We start from the raw sequence: 23,572 nt of genomic DNA on the forward strand, positions 1-23,572 counted from the left end.
ATTATCAGTATTATAGTAAAATAAAGCTGATATTTATCTTTAAAATCCTGTATCTCTAGGAATAACCATTAACATCTAGCCATATATATTGTAATACAATCCATGATCATAGTTTATTGTGGTAATTCTTTTGAGGCTGTAATTTGCAAAGGTGCTATTTGGGTTGCATTACATTGTACATGTGATAATTGTTTGTATCTTTGAAATCACTAGTCTTGCATATTGCTCACTCAGTATGACAATATAAGGAATAGGTAGCTCAATACATTGTAAAGAGGTAAAATAATTAAGTTATACACATTTCTTTTTAAATTCAGTGATCTGTTGTATCGTGCTTGTCATTTGTAATCACCACAGTTTAAATGTTTGAATCGTTTCCACAACTCAGCGTTCTATCTACTATACTTACTATAAAAGTAAAGTTATTGTATAATGACAGAACACACAATGCATAGACAAGGAGGTTTTATTTTCATTTCCTGCAATCATATCTCTGTGAGTACAAATCACTATATTTTCTCACATCTTGTTAAATAACCCATGATGCATTGCATCCATACATTTGTAGCTCAAAACAGCTTTTACAAAAAAGGATATACAATATATACTTATATTTATATATATATAATATACATGTGTTTCTTTATGCATTTAGATGTGTTTGTAATGGGTAAAATAAGCTTCTTCTTTTTTTTTTTAAAACACAGCCAAGTCGAAACAAATCCCAGGTAAGATTCAATATAAGGTCATTACCAAACAAAAAATAGCCAGGTTATTAAAGTCATTAACATTGGCTATCTTACAGTTAACATGAAGCCCTTCACACACAGTTTGCATATTTTCCACACTTACAGTCATGTAAATCGAGTGATGTAAATCGAGTGATTGCCTTCTTTTATTGTACTATGGACCTGTAAGTATCAATGACATATCGAGGAAACTGGTTTTATGTGGGATTGGTTGTTTATCTCTACAGTTAACTAAGCATTGTGTCATGACATACTTTAAATTAGCAATGGTATGGTATGATTAATATCAGGATTAAAGTAGTTTCAGGGAGATTTTCCTTCATCTGAGCCGTATATTTATAAGATGACGACATATCTGAATCTACAGTAAAACATCCCCACTTCATTGTATGGCTTTAGTGCTGTAGTTCATCTACCCAGGAGGACAAATGTAGAGCGAGCACACTGAAAGCTGCTCCCATGGCAGACAGGTAATGCTTCCAGCACCGTGATGTTTTTCTTTTATGTTTTGTACTGTGGCTGGCACCTGTGTAAAATTAGGAGATGTGTATTTTTTTCTGCTTGTGCCTGGGTATCAGTGAATAATAAATAGATTCTACATAAGCAACGGCAAGAAAACAGACTGGGAAAAAAAACAATATTTGAGTTGTAAATAAACAGTACAAGAGAAATGTCACTTAGGTAGAGACTTGACCATCATAGTCAATGCAAATGATAAGTCCACTGTGCTGTGTTGTACTTTGTCAATAACATTACTTCTGGTGTTACTCACTTCACATTATATACCTCAAAATTACAGTATTACATCATTTTTCAATACAACAGAGTAATAATAATCATGTGTGTTTATATTAATTGATCATCATTCATGTAAACATATTTAACCAGGTCATGCAAACAGTAGACCAAAACTTCTTCCACTAGAGGTGCACAGCACAGAGCAGGCAGAGCGCCCAGACTGAGATCCCTGCGACTCGGCATAAGATCCAGAGACCGACAGCAGGCTGATATTTAGACGTTTATCAGAAACGGAACAGGTAGGATGAGTGTGATATGAATATGATGGTTTTCTTCCCACTCACAGTAGATTCTCAACATAATCGCACATTCAAAATGACTCCTCTTAACATGATGTGAGCCCACAGAGGAAGTTCCGATTCCTGTGATTTACAGACTTAGACTTTGAGTCCAGGCTTTTAGTCTAGACAGGGATCTCAGTTTGAGCCTCTAAAAGCCATAAAACTAAACAAAAAAAAAAGTATTCTTTTAATATTCATGTTTCAATGTTTTCCCAAACAGACGCATGCAGTCACTCCAGGTCAGAACCGCTCTTCACAAACCCAGTCTGAGCCAGAATATAGAGTCCATAACCCTCAGAATCACCCTCCACTTTCTGTAAAAAGGCTTTAAACAAAAGTAATAACTACTTATAAAAGGACAGAAACACTTAATATGAGCAAAAAAAGACAATGATCAAAAAGAACAAATGGGCAAGGTGGCATCGGCAGTGAAGTCATGCCTTGAGCTTAACTCTATTCAACTAAACAGCTACTTGGTCAGTGACTAGACCGAGTCACATTGATGGGTAAGGAGTTTAAAGACATGCAGGAGTAGCTTTCAGTATTTCCTTCTAGAAAGCGTTCCCCTTTTCTTTGTGCCCTGTCTGGCCAGATTTTTGGAGAAAGCTGCCAGTAATGTAGACTGTGTGATCCAGATGGATGTAGACATACGGTAATTATGATTAGAGGTAGATGTGACAGATAATGTGAGAACAAAAATAATGGAGAAGACTCCAGAGGCGTGGATCCATCCTGAAACTAACATCCAGAACCAGTTCTTGTAATGAACACACATGATCCCTAGTCTGCTATAGCTGCACAAAGGACAATTACATGTCAGGTTGCTAATCATGCAGACTGGCCCTTTCTTTAAATCACTGTCCACTCGGAGCAGTCTTTCATTCTGTTCTGCAAAAAAAAAAAAAGTTACAACTTCTGTGTCTTGAGTTGGGATGTGTATTTTTTTGTTTTGGACTAAAAGACTTACAGTATGTTTCTCCACACTGGGACAGTGACCTGCTCACTGTGGATGTACTCTGGTGGACACTGCCTGATAACTATTCTGCATTCCTGGCCAGACTGGGCGGGCGGACGGGCTCTGGGCGCTTCAGGGATACAATGTCACCATGACAACAGGAGGTTGTGCTCAAACACGGCTGGCTGGCCTGCAGCAGTAGGTGCAGCTTCTCAGGCTGTCCCGATCTGCGCTGCCCTCGGTGCTTCCACGACGGCCATCCTCGTAGTGGGACACTGAAGAGATTAGAGCAAAACAAGGCAACATATGAACATATGACTAGCATTTCTCTTATTCTCATAATTGTGGCCATTCTGAATATGGGTCATAGTAACCTTGCACTCACCACCTCCTTGTGGAGATAAGGGAAATTTGACTCCTACAAAACAACAGATATACACTCGTTTCTGTGTTTACTTTCAGTGTTTTGAGGTGGCAAGTGCAAGGCAAAAAGGTATAATGGCCGCAGTTATGAGAATAAGACCCAGGTTGAAAATACTATAATTTTCTTTTAACAAGTTAACACACGTTCAGGAGCAAGGTCATGCCTCAGCTAAACCTCTTATCACCTGGTGATGTATAGTAGCCAGTATACCTGGTTGACCCAGTCTCCTGTTTGACTCAGTCTCTTGCCTTCATCCAATTAATTTCAATTTTTTTTTTTTTTTTTTATTTTTTTTTTTTTTTTTTTTTTTTTTTTTTTTTTTAATCCTCCCTTTTCTTTTTTCTTTTTTTTTCCCCTCCCCCCCCCTCTCCTTTTTTTTTTTTTTTTCTGCCTATGGCCTATGGCATTCATGCCATATGGGATAGATGGTACTGTAGATTTAATAAAGATTCCCACTATTAAACCATTCAATTTAATTGAATCATCTTACTTTACTTACCCTTTAACTACATACTGGGTCATGATTATCATAAGTGAAAAGAGCCAGAAGAGAGTGTTTGTTCATTCACTGTAAACCGATAACTTACAGCTCTCCTCCTCCCCATTCCCCAAATCATCTTCCTCCTCCTCTTCCTCTGGGAGCAGATGTCCATGGCAGGGACTGGTGGGAGTAATCTGACTGGGTCCCTCGAGACTAGTGCCCAGTTGCAACTTTCGCATGTGGCGCACCACCGCTGTGGCATTAAATGCTTGCTACAGAGAGAGAGAGAGAGAGGAAGGAAAAACCTGTCTGTGTGTGACAGCTACTGAGGGAGAAAAACAGCAAAGCCGTACAAAATGTTCTCCTGCCAATCTCAATACTGCTCTTTCAGCAGGCTGCTGTATAATTCAGCCAAGGCACTGACCTTCCATTTACTTTTGGCAAAGTTCTTCTTGATCTGAGCGCTGACAGATTCATGGATATTTTTGTCCAGAGCTGTGTCTCCGCAGATCCTGTAAAGTCAACACAAATTTGAGAATTTACAGGCAGTTGAGGCGCCTAGCTGGGGCTTATTCATCGTATTATTTGCAGATTAGTAGATCGACAGAAAAGAAATCTGCAACTATTTTAATAATTTTTGATAACTTTAGCTAGTTCCAGCTCTCAAATGTAAAGATATGATAATTTTCTTCTTTTCTGTCACACCGTACAGTATAGTATATAGTATATGATAGTAAACTAAATTCACAGTTGGTTTGATAACACAATACATTTGAGTGTGAGGTGTTGAGTCACCTTCAGCTCTGTGATATTACACAGTGCATGTATTTACTTTTTCACTACTTCAAGAGATTCATCAATTAATTGAGAAAATAATCAACAGATTAATCTATAATACAAAATAATTGTTAGCTGCAGACCTACTGTTTGATTATTTTGTCAAGTAATTGATTAATTTTCAGTCTGTAAAATGGCCATTATAATTTCAAAGAGCCCAAAGTGATTTTTTAATTCCTTGTTTTGGTTGAGCAACAGTTCAAATCTCAAAGATTATCAATTTACACTGAGATAAAGCATATACAAGCTGCACATCCTCAAATGAAGCTAGAGAATGCTTGATAAATATGTCTAATCTATTACAAAAAATGTTGGCGATTAATTTCAGTTCAATTGAAATTCCCACCGTTTTTTGTTCCTTCAATCAACAAATTGACAAATAGATTTCAGCACGACACAGCCATACTGAAAGGGGATTAGTAAGTATGAGTGTACTTTTTAGATATTTTTTGAGATATAAAGATAATTAGTATTTTGACTTTCTCACCATGGGTGCTGGAGGGCCTGCTCACATGTATATCTCTTCAAAGGGTCTTTCTCCATCAGGTGACAGATGAAGTCTTTGGCTGCAAACAAAAATCAAGTTCATGGTGTAATAGTCCACTCTGATTTGTTAGTTTTCACTGTTGAACCTGCTGTACATATTTTTTGTAATCGCTAGTACCTGAATCTGAGATGTCATCCCAGTACGGAGAGTCAAATTCATACTCTGCTTTCAGAATCTGCTCAAATAACTTGGCATCATTTTCATCGTAAAACGGAGGATATCCACATAACCTGAGGGAGCGATATAGGAACATATTCAATACTAGAAAATTATCACTTTACATACTTCTCAGTGATAAATGAACTCAGACTTACAGAATATAAGAAATAACTCCTATGGACCAACAGTCCACTGCTTTGCTGTATGGCTTCTGAGCAAGCACCTCGGGAGCTGGGAAACACACACACACACACACACACACACACACACACACACACACACACACACACACACACACACACACACACACACACACACACACACACACACACACACACACACACACACACACACACACACACACACACACACACACACATTCAGGAAAAAAGCGGAAAATATACGACACAGACAGAGCAACAGTGAGGGTGAATATGAGTAATCTTGACCTTTCAGTGATACCATGTGATCTGGTAGGGCACGCTAAACAGCTAGAGAGCACTTGTGAAACACTTCCAATTGACTCAGTAGTGGATGAAAGAGCCTCTCACAACGCAATGAATAAAGAGGGGATATGCTGAGCTCACATTAAAGGTCCTATGACATGCTGCTTTTTGTATGCTTTTATATAGGCCTCAGTGATCCCCTAATACTGTATCTGAAGTCTCTTTCCTGAAATTCAGCCTTGGTGCAGAATTACAGCCACTAGAGCCAGTCCCACAATGAGCTTTCCTTAGGACGTGCCATTTCTGTGTCTGTATCTTTAAATGCTATTGAGAGAGGCGGGGCAAGGTGGAGGGTGGGGGTGTGGCCTTGGCCAACTGTCATGCTTCGCTCGTTTGCAAGCCATGATGTGTCTCTCTTTCTCATGGGCAGGCCAAATTCTCTGGGCCGGCAAAGCAGAGAAAGGGGAGGTAACGTGAAAGGATCGCCGGTGCAACACAGACGTCTTCTTAATTCATAGTTTTTTATTATGTAAGGTGCATAACAGTGACTAACGTTTCGATGTAACTTTCATCTAAACATCGAAACAGGCGATCCTTTCACTCTACACTGTCTTGTTCTGCCCTGGTTGCGCCGGATTATTGTGAACTGCAGAAGCGCAGAGAACTCTCTCCTTTCTAAAGGGGAGGTAACCTTTCCCCTTATGACGACATAAAGGGAAGATTCCAGATTGGCCCAATCTGAGCTTTCAATTTTCTCAAAGGCGGAGCAGGATACCCAGGGCTCGGTTTACACCTATCACCATTTCTAGCCACTGGGGGACCATAGACAGGCTGGGGGAACTCATATTAATGTTAAAAAACCTCATAAAGCCATGGGACCTTTAAAGAGAGGGGAGTGGTGAGGAGAGTCTGGCTGACCAGCAAAATAAATGCCTTACCCACGTATCCAGGAGTACCGCAGGCTGTGGACATGACACTGCCTGCTCCCTCAATCTTTGACAGTCCAAAGTCACTGATCATAATTTTGGAGTCTTCATCTAAACTGTAATACAGCAGATTCTCTGGCTGCAAAGACGAGAAGAGCAATCAAAGAAGTTTGTAAGGGAGAAAAAAGGGCAAACTGCAAGCCAGATTGAGCTGTTATATTTATGTCTATGATACCTTCAAGTCTCTGTGGACGATCCCCATATCGTGGAGATATTTGACTGCATCCAAGATCTGGTGGATGAGTTGGCTGGCATCTCTCTCTGTGTAGAAACCTTTCTCCACAATCCTGTCAAACAACTCACCTCCAGATACCCTGCCAGGTGAAAATCATGGAAAACAGCTAAACATTACTGGTTTTGTATTGAATTTGGGCTGCAAGTAAGGCTTATGCTGTGCAGCTAAATATTGTTCAAACCACAAAACTCTTTTTAAAATTCTGGATACATAAGTTACCAAATGTATCAGGCTGAATTCGACAGAAATTGTGTATAAAATGATACATCTAGACATCTAAAATATTTGGTGGTGTTAAAAATTGAGTATTTGAACCATACAGATTATTTATGATACATATATGATATACTGTATATATGAATATATATGACACTAGAAGTGGAATAACATTATCCTTAAAGCTATTTGGGGGGGAAACTGTAGGTTAACTAAATGATGAATAAAGTAAAAAAGGTCACAAAAAAATAAGTTCTCAGGCGCCCGGATAGCTCAGTTGGTAGAGCGGGTGGCCATATATAGAGGTTTACTCCGTGCGGCCCTTTGCTGCATGTCATTCCCCCCTCTATCTCCTCTTTCACTTCTTCAGCTGTCCTGTCATTAAAGGCCTAAAATGCCCCCCAAAAAATAAAAAATAAGTTCTAAGATCCCATGGCGACATTTAAAGATGTTTTGTTTTGTCTGACCCAAAACCCAAATATATTTGATTTACAGTGATGTAAATAGTCCCATTTTATATGCTAAACCAAAAATGTTTGGCATTTCTGCTAATGCAAATAATTTTTTAGTAAATCAACAAACTGTACAGTAAAAATGGATGCTAAATGCACCCCTTCTGTCATACAATTGGCCCTTGTGTAAGATAAAGAGAAAAAAAACTCACAGCTGCATGACAAGGTATAGGTGGGATGTATTTTCAAAAATGTCCTCCAACGTAACAATGTTGGGGTGCTTGATTCTGAGGAAGATAAATGAACAGAAATCAGAACATAGGCACTTGGTCACCAGATGGCATTCTTGCTGCATACTTCAAATTTAGAGTGGCCTGTTCTCTCTTTTCTATGAAAAGCCTGACAGTTAATTGGGATCAAACATGTGTGTTTGTACTCCTCTCCTAAAATACAAACTATCAGATCAGATACAGAAAAGCTTCAGATACTAACTACCTCTTGCTAAGAATGACAATGACCAGTGATATGCAGCTGGAACCAGTAACAAAGAACATATTTGGAGATTCAGTGCTTGACAGAATAACTATAAAAAATACTATTCTTATATACACACACACACACACACACACACACACAAATTGTTGTTAGGATACCAGCCAACAGACAATCATGCATCTCTCTTGGCTCTCAAGCATATGAACACACCATCGCTATAACAAATCAGCAGATGAGATGTGACTTCTTGTAGAAATAGAGAATCCCTCTGTGTGTTTTTTTTTCAATTTAACTTTCTTCACAGCTCTTGCTCTCATGGCTCTGTTATTTATTTAACAGTGACTTTAAGTATTTGGCCAAACTCTTCTCCTCCCATTCTGCCATATCTCTCTCCTTCTATCATACCCCACCCCCTCTCCACTTCTCCACCCTCTATGTCTCTTTCTCTTTCTTCAATACACTGCTGCGGGGAACTCCACACCATCTCCGCCTCTGTGTGCTGTTGCCCTGGCAACAGGGACACTAAAAATAGGTCTATCTTCTTTACTCCTGACATTTCCGGTGCACAATCCTACTGTTTCTACTGACACCATGCATTTAGTCACCCATTCACTTGACCCCTTGCATACATTGTGCAACTGCACTTGCATTGTTGGAAGAGGCCGCACTGACTAATTCCTCCCGCTGGACACAAAGCAACAGCTGACGCATAGCAAGGAACTTCAGTGACCTCACCTGTGTAGTACTGCAATCTCATTTTCAATGTTGTTCTCTTTGCCTTCCAACGCTTTCTTAGGGATGCACTTGATGGCCACCAGCCTCTGGGTCCCCTTTTCCTCTGCTAAAACCACCTCTGAGAAAGCTCCCCTAAAACACAGGCAGTGGAAACACACACACACACACACACACGCACACACACACACACGCACACGCACACGCACACGCACACGCACACGCACATGTTAGAGAAAGAAAGAGAAATGTGTGGGAGTGTGGGGTGAAATGGACAAGATGGGAGAGCTAAAGTAGGATTCATTCTTCTTAGGCTACAGGCCATGATGGATTGAAAATGTTACACAAAAGAAGGTACTAATGACAGAATATTTAGAGCTTTTCATGCGAATCATTTTATAATACTTGATATCTTTTAAGTGCAAATGTGTGTTTTTGGTTGATTCCCACACTAAATAAAGTCCAGTTGGTAGATATGTATGTGGCCTGGTCTCTCAAGCTTTTAAAAAAAGATCTCCAAATACCCTCCATTCCACCATTTGTGTTTGTGTGTGTGAGTGGTGTATAGATGAATAATTTAAAATGGTGACATTAGCAAAAGTATTTTTTTTTTGGGGGGCTGAGAAAAGGCTCAGGAGGTGAAGCAACAGTCACATACAGAAATTTGTAGTAATATCCCTTGCTTATAAAATAAAACTATTTTTAATCTATTCAATAATAGATACAGTAAATGTAGTGTGGCTGTTCCTGAGGGAGACTATACTGCATTATGGATTATGGTGATGGTGAGAGGGAGAATAGTGTGTATTTACACAGTCTCCCCTTAGGAACGTGGGAGAGAGCTCAGGAGGATTGTTGGCAACCACAGGGCTCCTTTACATGTGTGTGAAACAGCACCGTCATGCAATGCACAATGGGAGTTCAATGTTCATGTTTTAGCAAATATTCCCAATTATTTTCCATCTGTGGAGCATGTGAGGAGTTCTTAGTCTTAACTTCATTTAAGATGCAGATGTCACAGTCCTGTTGTCAATAAGGTAAGATATGGAGGCAAACCTCTCTCACTTTCTGTTTATTCTGCTTCTAATGGTTATTAACAGTTAATTACAGAGCGGAAGAGTTATTGCGCAACCTGAGCATCTCCCAGTACACCTCCTCCCATCATCATGTCATAATAAATGCCCAATGTGGATCTGTGGTAATCCTTTGCTATGTACCGTGGCCATCTTGTGCTCAACGAACCAGCGAAGCAGAAACGTTTGCATAGTGAAGCTGATGCACATGAGGAGAGATGATTCTCACACACATCTCCGGTTTCATTTTTCTAAAAGTCCTTAAAATAATCTAAAAGCAAAATCACATAAAGCTCCAATTTGCATCGACCCATAACAGCATGTTAATGTGTTTAAGTCTGCAGCATTTACAGTGAGCGTTTCCTCAAAGGGGCGTCAAATCTCTGTTATCAGTGAGTAATAATCTATTTAGTCTTGTTGGCTGTTTAAAATAGAAGGGTCAATGGACCAGACAGACAGGTAGAACCCATAAGGTGGTGACTGACGTGAATTTATAGTGGGAACTAAAAACTATATGATTCTGTTTCTGGCCATGCATGGAGAGAAAGCTTTGTTGGTTACAGGGCTGCAACTAATGATTATTATAATTATATAAAAAAAAAAGAATGCATGTCACAGTGTCACAGAACCCAAGGTGGGGTCTTCAAATGTCTTATTTTGTCAGACCAACAGTTAAAAACACAAACTATTCAGTTTACAATGATAGAAAACAGAGAAAGGCACTAAAATCTCACACTTGAGAAGTTGGAAGCAGAGAATGTTTGGCTTTTATGCTTTAAATTGAGTTACAAAATGATTATTCAATTATCATAATAGCAGCAAATTAATTTTGTCAATCTATGATTCAATTAATCCACTAATCATTTTGGGGCCATTATTGTAGCAAAACTATTTGCAAATGTATGTGGAGAGTTGTGCAACTGTATCTTAATCTGTGTGTGCGTAATCAGATTTGTAAATTGTAAAATAATCTCTTAATGGGTACAGAGATTTGTGAAGGTGTACAGGAATCTGCAAATGTGTGTTCAGATTTGCAAGTGTATTAAGATATTTAAATGTGTAGACAAATCTGTAAATGCGTACATAGATATTATTGGCTGAAAAGTCTTAGTATTTTGCTCAGAGAGCTGGAACTACAGACAATATATCAGTTACAACTCAGCAGGCCTTTTACTGTAAATGGCTGTCTTTTTACACATTACTTTTGCTACACTTCTGCTGTGACAGAGATCTGCAAATGTGTGTGGCAATTTGTCTGTACCTCTATGCTTGCATTGTGCCTCAGTAACAATACAGCATTTTTTTAATTTACTGATGTTTCTACATATTTAAAAATGTCAATACACTTGCAAATCTGATTACAGATTTGAAAATTTCTTTACACATTTTCCAATCTGATTACGGACACGTGGCTTGAGTTACAGTTGCACAACTCTCCACACACATTTGCTAATAGTTTTGCTACAATAATGGCCCCAAAGTTTTAGCTCTAGCTAGTTAGCTTCTAAATGAATCAATCTGAGACAAGAAAAAATGGTCATGTGAGCCCCAACCACGGCTGTTTCTAAAATATCGGTGAGCAGTGCAATATGGTGCAATGAGGGCATTGCAATCCTCAAAATCCAGCTAAACAAAACATTGTTTTTTTATGTAACAGACCCTTAAACACACAACTAAATAATGTAATTTTCAGTTTAACAAGAACCAACTATGACAGTAACAAAAGTATCTGTTATTTCATTAATTGTCACCACTCCTACTGTCACAAATGTACTACATTAAATATCTGATTACACATTTTTACTTAAGTTTATATTGTATGTGACCTGATCCATGCTTTTTCTATGTTACTCCAAAAAAAGAAGAAAATGCTTGCTTACACTTCTCTACTGTTGCCTTGAGACACATTGTAATTAAGCACCCAGTTGCTACTTGCTAATTTGTACTTGGAGACTTAGTAGGGGTGGGCTCTCAGGGGGTTTGGGAAGAGGAACAGCAGACAGAGGAAGACAGGAAGCTGCTGTAGCTGTTATTCTGAACCGATGCCATTTAGTTACCAGCTAATGTGTTAATCTTAGCATTCGACAGGAGTGAAATGATTATTGTCCAGATTTATAGACTTATATTTCTTCACTCTCAGATAAAAACACACATTTTCTGTTTTCCACCAGTAATCAGCAACAGACCTCTGACATGTTGACACATCCTTTTATCTATTTGATGCCAATAAATCCTGGCATACACATTAATAAATACGTTTCATTTGAGTCATTGCACTGGCCTCAAGACTCATAGCTGATGCTCTGCTGTTCTTCTGTACATGAACAAGCATATTTTTAGACTAATACTAAACTGTAGATAGATAGATAGATAGATAGATAGATAGATAGATAGATAGATAGATAGATAGATAGATAGATAGATAGATAGATAGATAGATAGATGAAGCATGATATAAATGTCTGGTAATTTTGCAACTGTGAGTGATGGTGTCAGCCCCAAAGTCATAAGCAGAACATGAGCTGCCCATATGGGAAAATATTGATTCACGCATTATCATTTCGCTGCAGTGCTTTCATTATGATACGTGTGCTCTTATTGGCCCCTTCCATGTCTGAAAGGCATCACCTAAACATTCTTCGCAATGAAGTTTAACATGATAGATGTTAACTACATGGATGCAGACACATGCTCTAGAGCAGGGGTCTTCAACATTTTTTAAACCAAGGACCCCTTAACTGAGAGAAAGACGGAGCAGGGACCCCTTAGACCTACTACATATTGTAAAGTGTAAACTGGGCCTACAATTATATGTGGGCGGCCTAATGCCTTTATACATACTTTTTTAGTGCATAGAATGCTAAGCTATTAAAATAATTGTTGGTATTTTATAAATCATGTTTTAATGTTAAACATACATGTGGCACAGTGAATCCGTAGGATGAACTATATCTGTGGATGGCTACCTTAGAGATTTCCTTATCTATTGGCCAGTAAGCCTATCAATGTGTTTTTTTTTTCACAAATAGGCTGTTTTATATTTGCTTATAATTTATTGGATTCATTTAAATTAAAAAAAAAAAAAAAAAATTCAAAAGTTGCAAAGAAACTCCCTTCATTAATTTGGTTGGTAAACTCCTTCTCAAGTTCGTAGCAGCTAACTAGCTAACAAGTGATAAATTAAGTTGCACCATTAAAACATAAAAAACTTTGAAATAGTCAAGTCTTTAGTAATGTGTAAATCCCACCGTCCAACCAAAAGCAATCAATCTAAACAGGAAATCCCTGTAGCATCACAAGCTGTAGCATAAATTCCAAAGCTTGTGTAATGTAGGTATGACTTGTTTTTATTTATGTATGCATAGATGGAGAAATATGTGTGTTTCAGAGCTAGCTGTTTAGAAAGAGTGGGGACATATCTGATTATGCTAACCTAGCTAAGGCTATCAAAACGTTGTTATTATAGCCTACCATTTTGTAATTTGAGGTAGGCCTATACTGTATTATTTTTGTGAAATGTAATTTAAAATCTCCCCAGGTTATATTATTATTAAGCACCATGTACCATGTTTTTTTATTCTTCACTGTAAACAGGTCAAATATTAGCAAGCTAATGTCAGTTTTGTCAGTTGGTATAGCTAGCTCAGTGTTTCCCACATATAGACTAACTTGTGGCGGTGTGCCATACAATCAACACCGGCCGCCACATATTGTGTTTCGTTATTCTTTTTTTTGTTTTTTTAAGCTATTTAAAACAGGCAACGTATTCATTCAGCTGCATTTCCTTTCCCTGCTCTCCTCCGTCTCTCTGTCACTCACGCGTTTCATACACACACAGATACACACACAGCCCCTCCCCTCCGTGCATACAGTGTCTGTCTCCATCAAAACGAGAGAAGATGGCTGGTGAAATTCACAATTTCACGAAAGGTTGGTATCAAGTGAACACCTTTACACAATCACACATTAAAAAGTGCCCCGTGTGTGGCATTTTGTTTCCCCGTCTCCGGCGTGTGTTTCCCGGCTTTTGAGGCGTCCTTCCCCGTTGTTTTTCTTTTGTTTCCCCCGTCTACGGCGTGTTTCCCGGCTTTTGAGGCGTCCTTTTCCCCGTTGTTTTTCTTTTGTTTCCCCCGTCTACGGCGTGTTTCCCGGCTTTTGAGGCGTCCTTTCCCCGTTGTTTTTCTCCTAAACCCAACCTCCGCGATTCCGTTATTGTCGCGCTTCACCCGCGGTGTGTTTCCCGGATTTTGAGGCGTCCTTTCCCCGTTGTTTTTCTCCTAAACCTCCGCGATTCCGTTGACCCGTCCCGACCAACCGCGTCAAAAGGGACGAAAAAGGAACGGCAATAGTGGCGACCAAGCACGTTTACATGAGACGCTAAAGGAGACTTTTAACGTCAAATAAGAACGAGAAAGGCTCCTGACCGAACGTCCTTATTTTACGAGTTGGGTGTGAGAATGTGTTGGGGGCAACAAGCACATGTTAACATAGGCACGCACCTACATAATAAGCTTTTTTAAATTTAAAATGTTCAATGCCTTATCGTGCTGATGTTACCGAGACCAACCCGAACCCGAACATCATTTCTAAATATCTGTCCGAACCCGGCCCGGCCCATCGGGTACCGTCGGGTCCCGACCTGCTCGGTTCGTTCAGGTATCCATCCTCTATTGTCGAGGTCAAACCACTATATGTAGCAGCTGTGAATCAAATAAACTTATTATGAATAATGTTATGTCATTTTTTTACTCTTACACTGCATGTTTGCTGCTTCAATCCAGATGAGTATTGAAAAGTATTTTACGTGACTGAAAAAGGCACATGTTGAGGATGAGGACCAGCCTGAACCGGAGGTATCAGTCTGAAACAGAGCTGAACAGTCCGACCAATGTAATTAGTTATGTTATTAATTAGTTTACAATATTTTCAGGCTTCAACCAGTGCTGCTCAAGCAGAAAGACAGGGTCACTGGGAGAGAAAGAGATAGATTCATTAGGCATTGAAGAAAGAGTAGGAAAGGAGGACAGCATCCAACAGCGTGTCCTCCTCAGTTTTTGATACTTGATTGTTACAAAAATAAGTATATCACCCCCCAGCCACATTCTCCATTCCCCAGGCCCACCTATTGCCATTTTCCTTCCATCCAGCAGATGTCTTCGGACTGTCCTTCCATTCCCCATCACCTGGCTGCCACGCCTACCTACAAACCTGCTTAAACATGCCTCATCTGCTCTGCCTGGCCTTCCCAGCCCACCTTCTCACCACCTGCCGGCCACCTTTCCATTCCCTCTGATTAGATTCAGCTCTACAAATACCAGCACACTTCCTTTGTTCCTTTGCCAGTTACATTGTTCATTGGATTTCAAACAACCGTAACCCGAGTCGATCTGCTCCTGGTCATGATCTGTCAACCTGTGCCTGTTCTGCCTGACTACCAATACCTGGCTGTAAGATAATTTAAGTGCAATACATCTTTGAACTGCACCAATCTTTCTGTTTCATCTGTGTTTGGGTCCTTCCCCTGCTGCCTGCACTTCCAATCACGACAGGTGTAAATATTTATTTACAACTAATCTCTTGGTACTAACTAGTTTGTGTGGTGCAACCCACTTTAATTTAGTTATGTGTATATTTCCACTTAGTAAACACTAAACACATTATAACTAGGCTAAGTTTGTGAACGGCTGGTATCACTGGCTCCTGGACTGATTGCACAATTATGAACTATGCGATCAGAGAGTGTGATGTAATTAAATCCCATTGCACTCAAAAGATGGATGTTTGCAGCAATGTCAAATATTACTTTTTTTTTTTCTTAAGAAACTATCCATCAGGCAGAGTCAGGCCCCTTGGACCTGTATCAGACAGCTTTGAGCATCCGTAAGTCTATCGATCTCACCTGATGCAAGCACTCCCTTCAAGCCCAATATGCCTTCCAAGTCCCGAAAAAGCTTTTCTCTTTTTAGCCTTAATCCATATTGTGTGTGCTTGGTGGTGTGTGTTTGAGAGAGAGAGAGACAGATGGAGAAGAGTGGATACGTGTGGACATACAGTATAATCTAATTCCAAACAATCTCTAGATTCATTCTTACGTCGGAATGTAAAATAACTGTATGTAGGCCTAATTCTTATCAACAAAACATGGGACTGGACCATTCACTAACAATTGTACAACTGTGTGTTTTCCATCTACTATACTAAAGTCATGTGTAGGTCAAACCTCTGAACTCCTCTGCTCTTCTCTATAAACAACCAGCATGAGTGCTTTCCAACAGTATTTAGTACTGTATACTCACAATGTTTATGCTCCTACACATTATCTACACGAGTAGTTCTTAAAACTGGCCTCCCCCATATCTTGCTGTTATGCATTGTTTCTGGGTTCAACATTCAACTATCATACGCCAAATGTCTCTTTGATTTTTTACTTAGGGCCCTCCTAATGTTAAAGCTCAATATGTATTTTAATATTTAATCAAATAGCATAAAAGGGGTGCTGGTACCTTCTGAGAACCAACCAACCTTTGCAGCTTTTTGCAGGTTTAGTTGATTTGAGCTCATTGTTTTGAGTTGGCAGACAGTTTCACAAAGGCCCACCATATTCTCAGTGTTTTGTTCTACAACCGCTCTGTATCATATCATCTATTTTGTTTGGTGTATAGTTTAATGATGGAGAGCTCTGATGAGAGAATTGAGCATCAGCAATACACATAAGAAGTGTTCTGCTGTGGATGTTTAGAACTTTACTGCAGTGTTGTGGTCTGATATTATTTGACTTCATTAACTGGCCCCATGCACTTAATTTCTGTCAGACGAGTTGCCAGCTTGCGGGGATATCTCTGTCCACAGGACTCGTAAACTGAACTAATGTCCATGCATCAATATCACTACTCCTTAAGTCTCACCCTAACATCCAACACATCAAACTATGGACAAAAGTTACAATCTCTCAAGTAATTTCATGGGACATTTAATCAAACTATTAAAAAAAGACATCCATGAAAGACAAGGTTGTTACAGAAGCACACACTTTTAGTAATTACACTGATTACAACTATAACCCATAACAGCTACAGTGATTGGTAAGCTGCTTTACTTTCTACCCCCATCTACAGTTTTTAACAAAACGTCCCTGGGTAAAGACAGACTCCAGATGACAGTTAAGAACACCAGTCAGCTAGAATCTTAAAGTGTGTTACATCCTAATTTGACAAAAAAGCAACCAGAGGCATGGCTCCATATTGACTTTGAATACTCAGACAGCGTCATAACTATAAATGCCAAGGCCTCAGAAGTATGGTTATAAAGAGTTCTATCAGAGCTTTATACTTCAACTGTCTCATTCATTTCATTCGGGGTAAATGACATTGGAGGAGAAAATTGTTAGTTGAAATAACAAAAAAAAAGCCAAAACATGTGCAACCACAGTGAAAGACATGATAACTGCAGAGTGGGGGAGTTGTTTCAATCTGCTAACCCTACCTTGAGGACAGCATGTCCTGAAGTGGACTCCAAACAGAGCTACAACAGTGAGGATTAGCTGGATCTGAATATAAACTTTCAACATAAATCAATTAATTTCACACACTGAATTCCTGGATAGAGCTCCTCTGTAATCTTCTCTCCGAGCATAAGGAGCTTTCCGTCAACACATTAATTCTGCCCTCTGCCAGGTCCAGCTATAGTGACAGGAGGGAAAGAATATTACTACACCTTTCTTTCCCCATTTTTTTTTAATTAAAGATGGGAACATAGTGTCCTGGCAATTCACTTTTTTTTAATCCTTGTTACATAACACTTAATATCATACTTCAAATTCCAATCAGTGTTTGAAGTTCTTGCGAGTCTCAGTGGAATCATAACAGAAGTTATCAGCGTTTAGCAGCAGTTGAGTGAATTCGCAAATAAACAGACTGCTGGTCAAAGTGCATTGCATACAGCATGCACAGCTCTGAGACAGAGACTGATGGAGTCTTATTTGATGTCCTCCTACGGCACTCAACATAACCAGACAGCCTCATCATCTACCCACTGCTATTTCACTTTTTTGGATGTGAACCAGAGTTTCACAGTCATTAAAATCTGATTCTGTGCAGCCTCTCTGGGGAAGCAGGTGTGATTCCACGAAGATAGAAAACAACCACACTCCATATGGCACACTCGTCTCATCACAGGTGGACGTGTGCTAGGTCACTTGTACTTAGTTTGGGGGTGGAGAGGTGCCCCCTGACCATCTGGGCTCAATCCTGTCGCCCTGGAGAGTGCAGTCACAGGTCTGTGTGAGTCCAGCCCTCACCATTACAAGGCAACCTTTCTCCTCCTGGTTGCAAATTAATTTTGTGGTTTATTACAAAAAAAATAAAAAAAGTGAAATCAAAATTGAAATGTGATCTATTTTGGATTCCAGAATATGAGCAACAGGGAATATAGGGTGCCGATATGCAGACCACACCTCATGCGTAGGTGAGTTGAGCTTTTAAAAGTTTTTCAGACAAATCTTGGTGCAGCAGCTGCAGAAACAGGTTCATGTGATCTTTCCTTTTGACCTGAGCATCTTGACATCTTAAGAAATTAAGAGAAATACATAACTTGCACTGCTTTGTTCACACAACTGTCTCCCACATCCCTCCAGTCAACCATCACATGGGCAGAGAAAGGTGCAGCTGACTCTTACACATTCAGATATAGACAGGTTATATATAAAAAGTTAAAGGTTTCATTAATTTGTATTATTTGTAAACTCAGGGACAATAAAAATGAACCACTGAATTTAGTTAGAATTTAGTTTCAGGGAAAATTGCTGGATGAAACATAGGCTTTCACTGCTTTCATACAAAGAGAAACATGTTTGTCACTGACAACAGCCGCACATCCATTCAGGACTCTTCCCACTCTCCTCACAACAAAAAACCCAAGTCAGAGCCAACATGAAAGCCTAATTATCATGTGCTCTCCACATTATGCACATTACAGTATCTACACTGACCTGGCAGGATTGGCTTAGATCAGTGATTGCTGCTGTACTGTACAATATAGATAATTTGTGTTGAATGGCTAAAATAAAGTCCCCCGTGTGAATCTGACATTAGCTGTCTAAGTGATATTGTTTTGATTACATATAATAGTGTGACATTTCAAATACTCATGTTCACAAATGCTGGCATAATGTCCAAGGCAGGAAGAAAGAACTGACCATGTTTGGTAACAAACACACTCATCTGCAACACATGACTGCACAAACATACTGTATTTGCACGTGCAAATGAAACACATGCATGTTAAACACACACACTGTTCACACGCAGCTCTAGCTCTAGCATTGTCATTTTAAACTCAGGAGCAAATCACAGTCATGGCTGTAATAAGAGACCAACTTGGAAATATGCAAGTTGCTTCCAAAACTAGATTCAGTTAAGTTGTTATTGCTATTGTTAATATATTGTGATATTTATTTTGTATTGCCTTTAATCAGTCAATCCATAATCCATTTAAAATGTTTTTGCATAGCTCAGAAGAAAGTCAAATTGGCCAGGAAAAAAAAAAAAGTGGGAGTCAGCATCCAATAGCGGCCAAGGACAAGGTGTGAGACAGGCACGTTCAAAAATGTCAGTCAAGTTTCTTGAGAGACTCCAGAGTCCAGACTCAAATACTGCAGCCCTGACAACCAAAATTTTGTGGTGGGCCCCCTTTGACCCCTTGCTTTCTCTATGAATTGTGAAAGTACTCTGTTACCTGCAAGTACACAACAATTACAGTTCAAACTGCAGACTACACATGGCGGATTCATTATATTTTGCCTCAAATTCTGGAAAACAACCAGTGCTGTGTGCTGAAACTCAACCTGGCCCCATGCTTGCTGTTTGTCAATTGTTTTGTGGCAATTTGATTTAACATAATGTGATCCATGTAAGACAAAATCTCTGATAATAAAGAATATATGTGACAAAGGAGACCCTATAAGATAGGGCCTCTACCACATATTTGAGGGTCCGTTCATCCAAATCACACATAAACATACTTATTTTGGTATCTAGTGATGCAGATAGTTTCCAAGGCTTTAAAGGCATTCACTGCTGAGACTTCTGCAGCCTCCCCAACACAATTGAGGAAATGGAACCATTGCAATGGAGGTAAATTGAGGTAACATTATATTTGAAAAATTGAAGAGCTTTGCTTTCCTAACTGACACAAGCTAAGGCGTTTGGGGCACTGGTGCAGTTGCCCACTTTTCCACATCGGACATCCAGCTTTACCCTGACAACAGCATTAAACTACCAACGCAACTTACGTTCCCAGCACTTCTTTGAAGTCATAGTGTTCTTTGATGTCTGATGTCTTCTTTTTCCATCCATTTCCATCCTCTCCAAGAGGCATCCTACAATGCTGATCAGGTTCGCCACACTACAGCTACAGGGCAAAAAGAAGAGATAAAAAAGAAAAATTGTGAATAGTCTCAGAGCATGCACAACTAAGTTTTGACCCACCACATGTGTAATCAAATCTAGATACATCTCTGATCAGAAGGATTGGCTAAATCAAACCAATGACTATAACACTGATTGGACAACAGATTTTAATGAAAATAAGTGTTCAAGATAAAAATTCCCTCAAGGGCAAAATGGTTTTCATCCTTCCAGCACACAGTGGGGAAAATAGATAAGACTATGACACCGTTGCACTGTGTAATGTACTTAATGAGGAGTATTTATAGTGTGTGTGTGTGTGTGTGTGTATATATATATATATATATATATATATATACTAAGATATATTCTGCCTCAGTATCAGTTCAATATGTCAATTACAGTTTGTCTAGTCTGGCATTGCCAGACCTATCTCCATAGCACTGTGGAGTAAGCTTGTCTGACCGATTGTTGCATAAAACCTTCAGCTATTAAATAAACTATTGATTTTCCTGATAAAGTGTCCTGGTTATGGCAGCAAGTTTGCTTGGACTCAATAACAAGTTGGTAGTTTCTTCTTATATGCATGATGATTGATTAATAAGAGCTGAAATGTCAAAGTAAAAGAAACCACTGAAGCTGTGGGCCTGGTCTGTAGCCTACTGCAAACTGTCTTTAAAAAAAAAAAAATATCAGACAGGCTGTGAAAATGTTAAGAACATAAAATAAAAATAAACTTGCACACTAAAATGAGGATATGACTACTGACCCCTCCCCCAAAAAAAAATAAATAAATAAAAAATAAAATAAAAAATAAGCTGCAACCCACAACAACTACAGGGTACTTTGCTGACAACCGACCAATAGCAACAAATAAGAGAAAGTAGGGCAAACAGTGCAGCAGAGACAGTCGCAAGGAAGAGACCATACACCGTCGCAAAAACAAACGCATGGTCAGTAGAGGCAGATACCAGCTGGGGGACTTGTGCTATATTTAACATCCGAAGCTTTTAAACAATTAGGCTCTAGAGTTGCTCTGAACAAAAACAAATCTGAAATGGAAACTGTAGTCTGTATTCCACTGAGAAATAGATAACCTGCTCTGCACTAAGGTGCAGGGCGTGAATGGCAAGCGGGAGGTTGAATGGGAATTAAAACGTTTTGCCGGTGCGATACGTCTGCAATACTGAAAATGAGTCCGATTTTCGTGTGGATCATGCAAGTAGGCTACAGAGAGAAAAGGCGGTGTGGGTTTGCGAACCGTACCGCAGCGCTCAAGGGTATGTCAAAGGAAGGCAGCATCTCTGGGTTAAATCAGGAGGCTGCAGACATGCGACATGGAGGCGCACTAAACAAATCTTTACAAGTTGTACTTCTGTAAGAAACGTACACGATCGATGATGCGTTTCGGTGAATATATGACTGGGAAAAAAAACATACCTAAACGGCGATCTGTGGCTGTGATGTGTTCTCCTTGCCTCTGGGAGCGATGTGGTTGCTGTGCTTGTGCGCAGCGCTGGGTGCGCTCAGACTTCTCCTGACGTCAAGAAAACCAGACGTCTGTGGACATAGTGCAGCACAAATTCACTCACTGTTCTCTTGAAAACGAAAAACGTGATCTGGGATTCACTTCGTGACAGTCGAGCCACCGTCTGTTATATAGGTGTGAACAGCTTTTTTGTTCACCTTGTTTTCTGAAAGCTTCCAGCAGCGCAGTCGATAACGCGCACATAGCAGAGTATGCAGACAATTTTCCAGGCTTATTTGCAAAACAGGCATAACGTGTCATTATAAATAATATAGTATACAACACTGACAAGGTACACACACAAACGGCATGGGTAAAATGCACGTCCTTATGCTGAAAATATGCCGCACAATGAAGGAGTAGGCTAGGCCTACGTTTTAAACCAATAGGCCTAATGAAGGCTACACTTGCAGGGGATTGAAGCTCTGATTTCCCACTTATCTTGAGGCAACGCCCTGCTTCACTCTCCCACAGCATCAACACTGTCACACTCATGGGACCCTTCCCAAAGACCACCTGGACGTCGGCTGTCACAGGTCACAGGGCCCATCAGAGGTATAGCTTTAAGTTGCAGGGTATGGAAAAAACGACAAAATACAACAGCAATTAGGACTAAAAATACCCCAAAGTGTATTCACCATCTCTCTGACAGTCATATGAAAAGTTTAACAATCAGTTTAAAGGATTTTATTTATTTATTTATTTATTGCTGAGCTATTTGTGTTGCAACACATTGTAAGATGTTCCTGTTATCTTTTCCATGAGGATCAATATTATTGTCCACAATGTTAAGGAACGACACAGGAGGAGGGACCCAAAAGCAGACGGCCAACACAAAAAGTAAAGGTAAATGTTTTAATGCGTGAAATATATACAATAAACGTGCTGGTGGCAAAAAAGGGGAAGTTGTGTCGAGGGAATCCAGTGGTGAGTGGTGGGTGCTATGTGCTCTCCAGAGCGTGCCCCGTGACGTGGTGGGCGTGACCATGTGGTAGGCCTCCTCCAGAGTCCAAACAATTGAGTCCAATCCATAGAGAGAGAAGGGCAGGTGTGAGGAGCAAGCAGGCAGGCAAACGAACGAGCAAGGCAGACTGCAACCTGAGACAAACAGAAAACTAAGTTAGCCACACAAGCAAGAACACAGAAAATACAGGGAACTACGATTGCCACTATACCACGCTTGTAGACTGTACGATCTGGCGACAAGTGGATCACAGAGCCAGCCTTAAATACTGCAGGAGGTTGAGGGAATGAGCTTCACCTGGAGCCACCTGCCAGCTGAGCCACGCCCACAGCAATCAGCACAGGCTGCCATGATGACATCATGACACACAAGGTGTTATCAAACAGAGGACATTGATGGTGAATGATGATATTTATCTTGTATTTTTTTTTGGTGTTTCTCTTTTATTCTCAGGTAGATGCATAACAGTTAAATATATTCTGGAGGTCTATACTGCATCATGCTGTAAACACAACAGCAGATAATTTCTATTACCCGTCCCATCCCCAAACCATCCAACCCCTGGTCCCAGCAGACAACCAAAGGCAGTAAATACTGAGATTTTGACTTTGATTGTGCTCAACAGGTGCATTTCTAGCCAATTAAGTTAGATGTAAATAAGCAGTTTTTTATATGACGCCACTCAATTTTGGATTCATAGACTGAATACAAACACTATCAACAGCCCTGTAATAACTAAACATCTGAAACATGTACAACAAGTAGGCTAAATACTAAATGCTGGTAACACAGCTGTTTGGTCATTATATTG

The 23,572-nt window shown here is 39.7% G+C and overlaps 1 protein-coding gene and 1 long non-coding RNA gene across 2 annotated transcripts; both read right to left on the bottom strand.

Annotated features, from left to right (window-relative positions):
- Positions 1 to 450: 450 nt before the first annotated feature.
- camk1a (calcium/calmodulin-dependent protein kinase Ia) lies at positions 451 to 21,884 on the bottom strand. The gene is made up of 12 exons (XM_039796806.1): positions 21,710 to 21,884; positions 20,155 to 20,273; positions 8,797 to 8,928; positions 7,779 to 7,853; positions 6,839 to 6,977; positions 6,616 to 6,742; positions 5,387 to 5,462; positions 5,190 to 5,302; positions 5,013 to 5,091; positions 4,113 to 4,200; positions 3,795 to 3,960; positions 451 to 3,058 (listed from the first exon to the last, which is right to left on the bottom strand). Exons 2-12 carry the CDS (start codon positions 20,238 to 20,240, stop codon positions 2,955 to 2,957), a joined length of 1,185 nt encoding a protein of 394 aa, XP_039652740.1. The 5' UTR covers positions 20,241 to 20,273; positions 21,710 to 21,884; the 3' UTR covers positions 451 to 2,954.
- A 755-nt stretch (positions 21,885 to 22,639) lies between these two features.
- On the bottom strand, positions 22,640 to 23,150 carry LOC120556927. Its single transcript, XR_005638911.1, has 2 exons — positions 22,973 to 23,150; positions 22,640 to 22,895 (listed from the first exon to the last, which is right to left on the bottom strand). It is a non-coding gene; the product is annotated as an uncharacterized LOC120556927 (long non-coding RNA).
- Positions 23,151 to 23,572: the final 422 nt, after the last annotated feature.

The sequence above is a fragment of the Perca fluviatilis genome, chromosome 4, assembly GCF_010015445.1.
Source record: "Perca fluviatilis chromosome 4, GENO_Pfluv_1.0, whole genome shotgun sequence".
Taxonomy (NCBI): Eukaryota; Metazoa; Chordata; class Actinopteri; order Perciformes; family Percidae; genus Perca; species Perca fluviatilis.

Excerpts from the sequence above, each read along its gene's own strand:
- camk1a (XM_039796806.1), bottom strand. The coding sequence starts at position 20,240 with ATGCCTCTTGGAGAGGATGGAAATGGATGGAAAAAGAAGACATCAGAC. Across the intron at positions 4,201-5,012 it reads CAGGCCCTCCAGCACCCATG|GATCTGCGGAGACACAGCTC; the intron begins GTGAGAAAGTCA and ends TTGACTTTACAG. Across the intron at positions 3,059-3,794 it reads GAATGGGGAGGAGGAGAGCT|TGTCCCACTACGAGGATGGC; the intron begins GTAAGTTATCGG and ends TAATCTCTTCAG.